Consider the following 12,520-nt stretch of genomic DNA (forward strand, 5'->3'; position numbering starts at 1 on the left):
ATGGGATACACAGAAAAGGATCTACGAAATGCTGTTGACCAATTTCATAGAAATGCACTTGAAGTTGGTGATGCCTCTCAGGTGTTGGCATATTTGGATGGTCGAGCAAATGGTGAGCCAAATTTCTTTTACAAGTATGCCGTTGATGTGGAGAAGCGATTGATACGACTCTTTTGGACAGATTCTCAATCTCGTTTGGATTACCAATGTTTTGGTGATGTTCTTGTCTTTGACTCTACATACCGCACCAATGCTTATAGGAAGCCACTAGTAACTTTGGCCGGCATAAATCATCACTATGTTACCACAATTTTTGGGTGTGCATTAATTGCTGATGAGACTGAGGACACATATAAGTGGGTATTGGAAACATTTTTGGAGGCCATGGAAAAAAAGGCACCTATCTCAGTTGTTACTGATGGGGATGGTGCAATGAGAAATGCAATAAAGGCAGTTATTCCTTCTGCCCGTCACCGATTATGTGCTTGGCATTTAAAAAGAAATGTTGTTACCCATACAAATAAGGGGTTCGTTCTTGATTTTGACGTGGCTATGGACATGATTTGTAGCCATGAAGAGTTTGAGAGAAGGTGGCATTTGCTAGTTGAGAAACACAATTTGAGAGATAACCAATGGGTTGTCGATTTATACAACAAAAGGGAAAAATGGGCTGCTGCATTTTTGAGAGGACACTTTTTTGCTGGAATGAAATCAACCCAAAGATCAGAGCAATTGCATGCTACGGCGCACAAGTACCTTCAATTCAAAATGCTACTTTACCCGTTTGCTCATCGATTTGAGCTATTTTTATCAAAAGTTAGGCAGAATGAACACAAGGAAGAATGTATCACAAGTTAGTCATCTCCTGTTCTAATTACTCATTTGAGAAAGATTTTTTTCAAGATTCGTGATGAAATTTCTGCTGAAGCCTCACTCCGCCTCGTTTCAGTTGTTGATCAAGATAAGGTGAAGTTATATACATTCACTGAGTACTTGCATCGAATTTGCTCTTGGCAAGTGGAATTGGATAAATCTGAAAGGACTATTATTTGTTCATGTAAGAAACTTGAGTCATGGCGATATTTTTAACAACTTCCCCCAAAACCCAGAAATAAAATCTACTTAATCATGTAGTACTATAACTATGGGTACTTGGCCACGAGAAGTCAAGTGATTATATATTTATTATAAGTAGTGCTAAGTCTTTCTGCCTTTCTGTTTACGTTTCATCCATAAATTAATATTATCATATTACCATTGTCAAAAGATTCCATACTACAATTGAATGTTCACTCAAGGAAAAGTAATCACAAGAATATTATCAGCAAATTAAGGAAACATGCGGATACGACAACAATTATTAAACTCTTTATGGGGTGCGTTACCATATTATATCCTAAGCCAATCAATATTAACCTCCTATTGCAATTATGGGGTGCATTACCATGAACGACATCAATTATGCTACAATTCTAACCTCAGCGTTCTATTACAAAAAAAAAAAATTATCTTTAAAGGAGTTTGTTTTCTTCACCTTGCTTCCAAAAGAAAGAGAATGAAAATAACTTTTAGCAACATAGGAATAAATATTCAGTAAATATGGTGAATATAAAAAAATACCTATAATAGAACATGCCTATGAGAGGGAATAAAATATACAAAAGATCTTACAAGCATAAAATCTCACACCATAATTTACTTACATCATTTATTTGTCGCTCATCCATAATTCACAAATTGTCACCCCAAATAAGTACTAGTGGTGGCGGTGGAGGAAGAGACTTTCGTCTGATGTACTTTCAACATCAGAAAACCAAGCGTTACTAGGGCATAAAGAAATCCAAGCGTTACTAGGGCATCGACCTTTCCTACTTTAACTAAAATTAATGGCTAATAAAAGTCACCTTGGTACTTATCTCTTGAATTCTTAACTGTTTCAAAATTTAATAAAGAATTCTAGCACAACCACAACACTTTTGAATTCAAAACTACAAAAAAGCCTATCCTTTTTTTTTTATTTTGGGTTAAAGTTAGCAAAAGTTCTACTTATTTGCACCTTTCCTGTAAAAATTATTTTTTGTTGCAATTTCCTATTTTAGTTATCCATTCGACACTAGTACGGGCATAGATACGGATTAAGCAACCAGTTTGAGGAATAATATTTGTTATTATAAAATTTATTTGAATTGAATTAACAATTTGATATTTTCACAAAAAAATGTAATTTTTTTGTCATTTTTCAAAAAAATTTAAGAAAACTATACTTTAGCAATTGTTGTCATTGCCACTTAATTGAAGTTCATTAAGAATAATTGAAGTTCCGGTATCAATACTCTATTCAAATGTAAATATTCAACCTAAGTAACAAAATAAATGATAGCTGAACAAACGAAATATGCGTTCAATTGATCGTGTTCAAACTACATATTCTGTTAATGGTTAGTATATATGAAATTATATTTTGCATTTGTAGAAAATTAATATGCATTTCATATCTACTAACGAATAAATTACCTATGTTTTGAACAAATCAAACCTAAACTTATGTTGTGATATGTATATAGTTGCTCACATTTATACTTATGCCATCATCTTTTCTTCCACTTGCTTTTTAGTAGTGCAAATTACTTTTGATTATATTTAGGGGTGGTAATTTCCGATACGATCTGAAAACACGATATGAACCTAACAGGAAATTAATTGATTCGGATTGAGGTTTCGCGGGTTCGGGTCAGAATCGAGTCGAATTTGACGAACCCGAAAAGAAAACGGGTCGAATTCGGGTCAAACTGTGGGTGATCCGATACGACCCGATCACCTGTTTATGAATTAAAAATTATTTTACCTAACTAAACTAAGTTATTCTTTTTTTTTCAAAGGCATTAATCACTTAATCCTAAATGAATTTATTTAATTTATTCGAAGTTGAAATTATTATATTTGGACAAATAATGTATTATATTATTTTTTACTTTTATACTGCTTTTATTTATTTTATATTTGGTTTGGAATAAAACACTTTTACGGTGTTTTTAATTTAACCCAAAGATTTGGTTTGGGATTATTTATTTAAATTTTTATTACTTGATTATGTAATTAGTGTAGACACCAAATTTTGGTGTAATTTCATTTACTGTTTATTTTTAGTTTTTTATTTGTCGTGTTCGTTTTATTCGATTTTTAGTTTTTAGTTTCTAGTTTTATTTCTATTTTTAAGTTTTTAGCATAGAATTTCTTGAAAGTGAAAAAAAAGGAAAAAGTGAAAAATGATGAAAAATGAAAAATGAAAAAAGATTGAAAATGGCAATTTTGTTGTTTTAGTTTGTTTATTCTGATGTATTTGTAATTAAAATTGTTGTTTTTATTATTATTTAGTTTTACTTTTATTTTTGTTAAATTATTAAATTAAAAAAAAAGAAAAAAAACCAACGCGCAGCATGCAAGCTGCGTTTTTGCGGCAGCTTGCAAGTGAACTTTGGGGAGATCCTTAGTTGCAAATATAGCAAAAGATCCTGGAGTTTTAGGGTTGGAGGTTGCCCATATAAAAGCCAAAGGTAAGAGCAGCCGCAAAGGGAGAGGTTTAAAAAAGAAAAAACAAAACAGAGGGTTGACTGCTGGAGAGGTTGAAGTTCTGAGAGAGGGGCTGAGCGAGGGAGAAAACCAGAGAGGGAGATTGGGACAGCGGGAGCAAATCTGGAAAAAGAAAGGATACGAGGGAGTACAGCCGAGAGAAAAAGGAGAAAAAACCAAGCAAGAGTGGAGGGTTTGAGAGCGAAAGTGACGGCCGCAATCTGGAAAGGAAAACACTGGAGCGAGAGAGTTTGGAGAGGAAGTTGACGGCTAAAACTAGAGAGAGTTTTGAGAGGAAGGGAAGGTCCGAAAAAATTGAAAGCAAAAGAGGGCAAAAAAAACAGGAGGTGATGGCTAGGAGGGGCTGAGTGAAGAGAAACGAGACAGAGGAAAAGACCGAAGCTTTCACTTTCTCTCCATCGTTCAAAACTTCAGGTATCTTCCTACAACTGGTTTCTTAGCCTTCCCAATTTTAGCCTCTCCAATCTCCATCGTGACTGGGTTGGATTCTTGCATTCAGTTTTCTGTTTGTTGCCGTTGTTTCTACTTGCTTCAATCTTACCTGTGGAGTGTGTATCTCCAAATATTGTTTAGGCAGTGAGTTTGAATTCTGGAATTTTATGGGTTTTGTTGATTCATTGGGTTTGTTATACCGGATAAAAGCTGCAGCCTTTTATTGTTGTGTTACATGATAAGCTTAGTTAGGGTGCCAAATCTGTTTGTCTTTGTGTTATTTTGTCCCCAAACTGTGTTTTAGTGGCAAAGTTATTAACTTTGAAAAGGAAATGCCATTTCCATGGCCAGTTCATTCGAGAAGGCATCTGAGTTTGGAAATGAAAATACAGCAGCCTTGCACTTTCGGTTGGTTGAAGCCTTTGCATTGTTGAAATGTGTGATTTGTTTTGCCATGTGATTGGAATACCGTGTGCACGTATGCCATGAGGTAGAATCATGTTTTGAAGTAGAGTTCAGTTGCATGTTTAGACAAGGATCAAATGCCTGCTGGAAAATGAATTTCAGATTGCCGAAAGCTTCATAGCTTGCTGAAATTTTGTTGCAGCATGTTACGTTGCTTGGCATGAATATTTCCTTGATTTTGCATCTTTTCTTTCTGCGTTTTACTGGTTTGAATATCAAAGTTGTGCTCAAGAAATCTGGGCTAAAGGAAATGAAATGCAGCAGTAACTTTATTGCCAAACGACATGACTGGCCATTGACGCAAGTTCCAGTCTTTCTTTTGTTGCATTTGTATTCCGTTACTTGGACTGAATTTTCAGTGATAATTTGAAGTCTTGCATTAGATTGTGGTTGTTGAATTGGTAGGTTTTGCATGGGTTGCTTCACATTTCACATCTAGGCACATAACCAGAGGCTGCTGAGATTTCAGACCAATAGGGAAAGCTATGCTTATCCTTACGTTTCTGCTGTTTGTTTTTCTGTTGCAATAGTTCACAAGCTGGGTTTATGCATCCAATTTGCTAGTTAAATCTTGTGTTAAGTGATTAATGACGAGGTTGCATGTTTGAGCCTAAAAATGTTTGAATCATGTTTGAGCATTTGCTGGAAAATGCATTTCAGTTTGCTGAACCAGAAACTCACGGCCTTGTCTTGTTGTTTTCTTCCATTTCGGTTCCAAGCTTTGCTGATTTCATTAGATGATAATTCCAGCATGTTTCTTCTTAGTTTGTTTGCATCAATGTGTTTAATTTGAATAAAGAATTGGCATGAACATGGCTGCAAGGGAAGAGATTTGCTGAAGTTCCAAATGTTGCAGCAGTTCATTTATTTGAATTCATTGCAGAAACTTTTCTCACTTTCGTTTGCATGGAAGCTGCGTTAATTTCATGTTTTGATTTGGGTCAATGATTTCTGGTTTGATGAACTTGTTTGTATGATGAAATGGATGTAATTGTAGCTGGAATTTGCCGCAAGTTTTTGAGAAAAGGCAACAGTTTTTGTAGCTGCAGAAAATTCTGTTTCTTACGTAGTTGCATGCATGATCAAGAAGGAAAATTGCAGCTTTACTCCCCTTAGTTTCCAGCTATGCTCCAAAGGCCCATTTATGTGTTTTGTTCTTACAATTAGGTCCTAAAACACTTGCACTTTAACCCCCTAAGTTCCCCCTTGTCTTGCTATGGCCCAATTAGTTGAATAAATTAATCACTTTTGTCATTCTAGAATCTTAATTGCTTTTGGTTTGCTTTGACATGATTTTGGGTTAGACGTTTAGTGAGTTTTAGGATGCATTTTGAGGTTCAATAAGTTTTAATAGAATTTTTTAGCTTGGATTTGTGTTCTAATCACATTTTTGCATTTGATTTTTATGGGTCTCATCTTAAGTCATCAATTTTGGTATTTTATTTTACTCTCTTTCAGAAATTTTCAGTCCTTCTAATTAAGTCCCTCTTGCATTAATTGCTTTGTACATGGTTGGTTTGTCTATGTAAATACTTTAGTTGACTCAATTTAGTGTTTAACTTTCATTTTTCATATTTAATTTCTGTTTCATGTGATTATTTGATAATTTAAGTGGTACCTTGACCTTTTTATTATTTTGGAGGGTAAGTTAGTAATTTCACTACGTTAGGGCGTCGCTTCAAGGGAGGTACACTCTATCCTTCATTTGCACTTCATTTGACCCTACGTGCTCCTACGTGTTATGTGAATATGCATGCCTACTCCGCTTTCCTTACCTCCTTGCATGCATTTACTTGCTTTTACTTTTATTTAAGTTTTATGGGGTATGTGTACACCTCTTGGCTTGTAATAGATAGGGCTCGGAGAGCATCTGGTCCATTTCCCCTTCCCCTTTATGTTTTTATGGGATATGTGTACACCTCTTGGCTTGTAATAGATAGGACTCGGAGAGCATCTGGCCCATTTCCCCTTCCCCTTGGTTGCTTGCTTTTGTTGCTACATGTTTAATTGCTTTAGTAGGCTCTTGCATCTAGTCGAGCATGTTAAGTGCTACGTGTTACGTGTTTACGAGCGTTTTGGCATGTCTACTTGCTTTCATAGCCATGAATGAATGGAATGGATGAATGTACGTCACCACACTAGTCCAACGCTAGTTGTGGCTCATTATTTCATTAGGAATTCATAGAAAGGGCTAGTCCAACGCTAGACCCAATAGGATTTTTCCTTTGTTTTTCATTAATGCATTATTTGTCTGTTCACTACATATCATGCATTTTTTTTCTTAGTTTTATCATCTGGCATGCTCCTCAATTCCCCTTTCCGCTCACTTTAGGTCTCGCATCTCATGCTAGTTAGGGTACATTTGCCTGGAGAGTCCCCTTCTGATAAGGGAAACGAGCGAGTGTGGCTACCCGATAGCCTTAGCACGCTAGTTTTGCCTTCTAATCAAAGGGAAAATCAAAGTCGAAAAGTTAGGAGTCCACCCCCGTACCCGACTTGTTGCATTCCTCTAGGGTCATACTTTCATTTTTATCACCTATATACTCCCTTAACCACATTTTTTTCACATTTCTCAAACCATACTTCATTTTACTACATTTTACCCATCACTTGCTTATTTTCACTTCACAAATGACATTCCACTTCACCTTATATATTTATCACTATATTTCATACACTTGCACACAGACACTTGGATTTTTCATACAATTTCACACGTGCACTTTTTCATACACTTGCACACAAACATTTGGATTTTTCATACAATTTCACACGTGCACCTTTTTATACAATCGCACACTTGCACTTTAGCCATCATTTGCATTAATCGACCTCTATAAGGTTTTCCTTTATTGGCCGCCACAACTCATGTGGTTGGGACCAAAAACCTTACAAGAGACATTTTAGAATTTAGGTTTGCATTTTTGCATTCATCTAGTCAAATCCAACACGCGATACATACCTTGGGTAGAAAAATAAGGAAAAATTGGTTTAAGTCACGCAACTAGCCTTGGCTAGGTCGAAGGGGTGCCTTGGATTTTTATCCTTGCCTTCCCCTTCGTCAAATGTGACCCCCGATCCCTCTTTTGGTTACGTAGACCCAAAAGTTCTCTAAAAAGGGTTTATTTACTTTTTCATTCAAAAACAAAAATCATTTTTAGGTGACTTGGTACACTCTAACTCTATACCAAGTGGCGACTCCATTTTTGATACAAAAAACCCTTTTTGAACTTTATATGGCCAAATCGTCGCATTATCAAGTCCCATGGCCTTTATTTTCATTTTGCACACGTTCACACACACACTACGCACTCACATCTCACACACACTACACACAGCATCACACCATCAAAAAGTGGGGCGCGACAATTAGTCTTGTGTGAATTAGAAATTATAGTGGTAAATTAATAAATTAAAATTAAGTTTTGGGTCATTGGGGTCGTCCCGCCAACCCGACAACCTGGAATTTTCTGATTCAGGTCAGATATCCTGACCCATTTCGGGTTGGCGGGTCAAGTTCGGATCAGCCAGTTTTCTCTTATACCTGGGTCTAAACCCGACCCGCCACTCCGATTTGGACCCGATTGCCATCCCTAATTATATTGGTAAAAAAATAACATATTTTACAAATTATTCCAATTTATTAGAAAATGTTACTAATTTCATTAGAAATTATGAAATGTAATCATGGTTTTTAATTTTTTACTAAATATAAATACTACATACAAAAGGAAAAGATATTTGACTTTGTTTTACTTTGATTAGAAAAACTTGTGGTAGAAATAACGAAATAGTGACAGGGGTGCAAATTTCAAATCAACAACCAACGTACACTTAATTACGATAATTTTTTAGTTGACCAAACTAATATATGCCATAAAGTAGTAAGATTTGATCATTTATAAATTGGCAATTTTAGCAGTTTATATACCATTCACCTATACAAATTATGATTATTATAAAATGACATTTTATAATAATTTACATACTATTTGCCAATTAAAAGTAAGTTTGATAAAAAAAAAATGTGCATATAAATCCATATTGTAAATGATACAAAATATATTTGAATCTCACGAAACTTAATATGTGGGTAAATTTACTATAGTTTTCAAAGATTATGCCACATTAGTACAAATTTAACTTTTATACTTGTGACCTAGAAAATAAATGTATTAGAACACATAACCTTTGTAAATGATACATACATTTATTAAAATGCTTAAAACACATAACATTGATTAATGATACATACAATCATATATTATACATTTACGTTACCAACAATTACTAACTATAATATTAAGTTTCAATCATTAATTAAAAAATCTTAGCATTATTTTAAATAAACTTCCTAATACTTGTTTCATATAAGTTTCTTTAAGTAAAATAGTAAATTTATGCCACAAACTAGTAAGTCTTGATGATTAACCAAATTTACTGTTTTATCAACAGGATTTACTATTAATCCGTGAAAACTTACTATTACTTGAACTAAACTTACTCTCCAAAAAGTAAGTTTTGAATATAGAGTAGTAATTTATTTTTTTTAAAAAGTAACTTTCATTTTTATTTCAATTTACTTTTTAAGACACAAATAGGATAACACTTGGATGACCATTTTTGATTTATTTTTTATTTGTTTTTAGCGATCATTTGATTATTTGATAGGTCTATCCACCTAAATAGGATAACACTTAAAAATAAGAAAGTAAGTTTTCTATCTAAAATAATAAGTTAACCGTAATAAATTAGTAACTTTTATACTTCAAAAGGTAAGTTGGAATAAATATTAAACTTACTTTTTAAATAAATAAATTACTACTTTATATCCCAAACTTACTTTTTAGAGAGTAAGTTTAATTCAAGTAATAGTAAGTTTTTATACATAAATAGTAACTCTTACTAATAACATGGTAAATTGATTAATAATCAAAACTTACTGATTTATGGGACACATGTGCTATTTTATTTTAAAACATATTTCAAAATAGTATTAGGAAATTTATTTGAAATAACGATAAGATGTTTTATTAATGATTAATTCTTAGTACCTTAGTTAGTAAGTACTCATAATATGCTTGTATAATACATGATTATAGGTATAATTTTAAAAAAATATTTATATATTTTAAAATACTATGAAAAATAGTTTGACTTTTCACATAATCTTGTGAAATATGTAATAAAATTTTGTCGTATTATAAGCTTTTAATCATTTTCCATTTTTGAAAAGTTTGAAAGTTCGAATAACAATAACAACAAATCTTCCTAGTTATATATAGAATATTACTTGTTTATATATCAAAATTTTTATAATTTAACACCTATGAATATAATAAGATGATAAAGTTTTAATAAATTTACATCTGAGACACAAGAAATAATAAGAGTAAAAGCCTAAACAAAATGAGAAATAATATAATAATAAAAATGACAAAATTAGTATAACAATTAATATAAGAAAATCAGTATGATCTGGATTTTTTCCCTTGGGAGATTGTTCATAAGAATAGGATCCAATAATTATAAATGAAAATCACATGCATGTATAATCTATTGTATAATTTAAATTAAATTTAGTTCACCTATAAAATGGTCCTAAAATAATTAGTACACTATGATATATGTTATTTTAACAACAAATTTTTTTTTTACTAAAAGTCTGAAATATCCATGACATATGTATGAGGGATATTTTACCATATTTGTATCTCACATCTAATCATGAAAGTTAATTTGAGAAAAACTATTTTTGACAATAGAATTATTTTGAATTTAACCAACAAGTTGAGATTTTTTAAACAATAAAAGTGAAATATTTTGGGAACTTAGTTGTTTATTTTCCCATAATTAAAAATTTAAATTATGACAAATTATTCTTACATATTTTATAAGGTCATATGCAAAAAAAAAGGTTTTCATAGTATATTTAAAATGATTCAAACATATAACATTTATAAATGATACGTACAATTGTAAGTTTCTTTAAGTAAAATAGTAAATTTATGCCACAAACTATTAAGTTTTGATGATTAACCAAATTTACTATTCTATCAACAATATTTACTATTAATCTATAAAAACTTACTATTAATTGAACTAAACTTACTCTCCAAAAACTAAGTTTCAGATATAGAGTAGTATTTTACTTCAAAAAAATAAAGTTAGTTCCATATTTATTCAAGTTTACTTTTTGAGACATAAAAGTTACTAATATATCGAGTTCACTTACTATTTTTTATGCACAACTTACTAACCAAAACTTTAGGAACTATTTCATTTAGATGACCAGTACAACAGGTAATCAAATGGTCGCTAAAAGTATTTTTACCTGTTATATCAGGTAAAAATAGTTTCGTTACCATAACTATCGTTACTTCAGACTTTTCCCTAACCTATCATATAAAAACCTAAGAGTACTTTCACCAAGAACGGTTACGTAGACAACTTAAACTGATTTGTCATTCTATGATTGGTTTGTTGTTTTAAAACTATTTTCACTAACAATTGTCATCTATAATTGACTACTTAACATGTGTCTTTTTTATATGTTTAACTCATTTAATTTATCACTCAATTAAATGAGTTGAGTTTGTGGGTATTGAAATGAAGATTGAATCATGCACTCATAACGGCTATCTCACTCTTACACTATGAGTTGAAGCTTTTAATTGTCTTCATTCTTCCGTTTGGGCCTTTTTGATTCCTACGATTTTAGAGTCTTTTGGTGTTCCATAGTCTTCGGTTTTAGATGAAGGGCGTAACCTTCATAAGACTTCGGAAGCTTTCAGACACAAGTTTCTTTCTTGAAGAAAAAATGCTCACAAATAGTATTAATCAACTGGTGCTCACGGTACTCTTTGGTAAGGGAATTTTCTATTTGTTTTAGTTGTTTTATTTGCATTCAAAACACAAAATAAATATTGCATGGATAGTGAATCACCAGTACTTTGATTAATTTTTCTCTTTTTAAATTGCCTTTAGATAGAAGGGTATAACAATCTAGAAAAATTTATTTGTTGTATCATTGTTTTCATAAATTTGTCTTCATCAGATAATTTATCTCTTGCCACAGAGTTTGAAGATCAACAAACAGTAGCATCTTCACAAAGGTCTTGGTTTGCAGGTTTGTTTTGAACTACTCTTCTTATTGTTTACTACCTATTAAATGAATTGTCTGAGAAACAATTTCTATTTGATTTATAAAGAATGATTAAGCCAATCGTTTAGATTGTTTAGAATATTTAAAATACTACTTTCATTGATGCTGAAGGACTAATGAGTGAGCTGTTGCAGAGGGCGGCGCAACCCGTAACAAATTTCTCACTGTCTGCATTAGTCAAATATGCATACATATCATGACCTATTGCAATGAACTTGTTTTTGGTGTGAGAAAAACTGAAACGAGGGCCATTATAATCTACTATCGGATAATCATCGGAATTCTTTCATAACAATCTAATATGAGTGAAAGGAGAAACCTCCCATATTATTCCAATATTATCTTCTGAAATATCATAAACTTTCTTGAAATGATCGTAGAATTGCTTTTCTAGAATTCTCGCAAGTGATTTCAAAACCATCGTCATGGTAACAGCCCTTCCCAATGCCGAATGGATAAGGAATGGTCACATCACCGCATTTTGGGTCACAACCTTATTTTTGCAATGGATCCTAAATTTGATCCTTGTGCTTGCGAAGCCAACAAGGTCACTACCAAAAAGAGAACTGTCATTATTCTTACTCTTTAACAAGATTTTGATGGTTTGCGTGTGTTGTTTCTTAAACACATGTATATAACAGGATTGGATGTTTGTACCGAGATCTATATTGGAATAATATAGAATTAACCCAACTTGCATAAAATTTCTTTACTTTTGTAAGCACTAATTACTATAATATATAGGTGTATAGTGCTATATTTGTTACTTGCTATCTAGAAATAATAATTTTGGATAAAATGTTTCTTTATATTAGCAGGGGTCAAGAAGTAAAGATTTGATCTTTGGCAAAGTATATTACTACCAAT

The 12,520-nt window shown here is 32.4% G+C and overlaps 1 protein-coding gene across 1 annotated transcript; it reads left to right on the forward strand.

The window, feature by feature from the left end:
* Window positions 1–11,853, forward strand: LOC113782580 (protein FAR1-RELATED SEQUENCE 5-like). Its single transcript, XM_027328461.1, has 3 exons — window positions 1–853; window positions 11,546–11,617; window positions 11,765–11,853. Exons 1-3 carry the CDS (start codon window positions 1–3, stop codon window positions 11,851–11,853), a joined length of 1,014 nt encoding a protein of 337 aa, XP_027184262.1.
* The last annotated feature ends 667 nt before the right edge of the window (window positions 11,854–12,520 follow it).

Source organism: Coffea eugenioides, chromosome 9, assembly GCF_003713205.1.
Source record: "Coffea eugenioides isolate CCC68of chromosome 9, Ceug_1.0, whole genome shotgun sequence".
Taxonomy (NCBI): domain Eukaryota; kingdom Viridiplantae; phylum Streptophyta; class Magnoliopsida; order Gentianales; family Rubiaceae; genus Coffea; species Coffea eugenioides.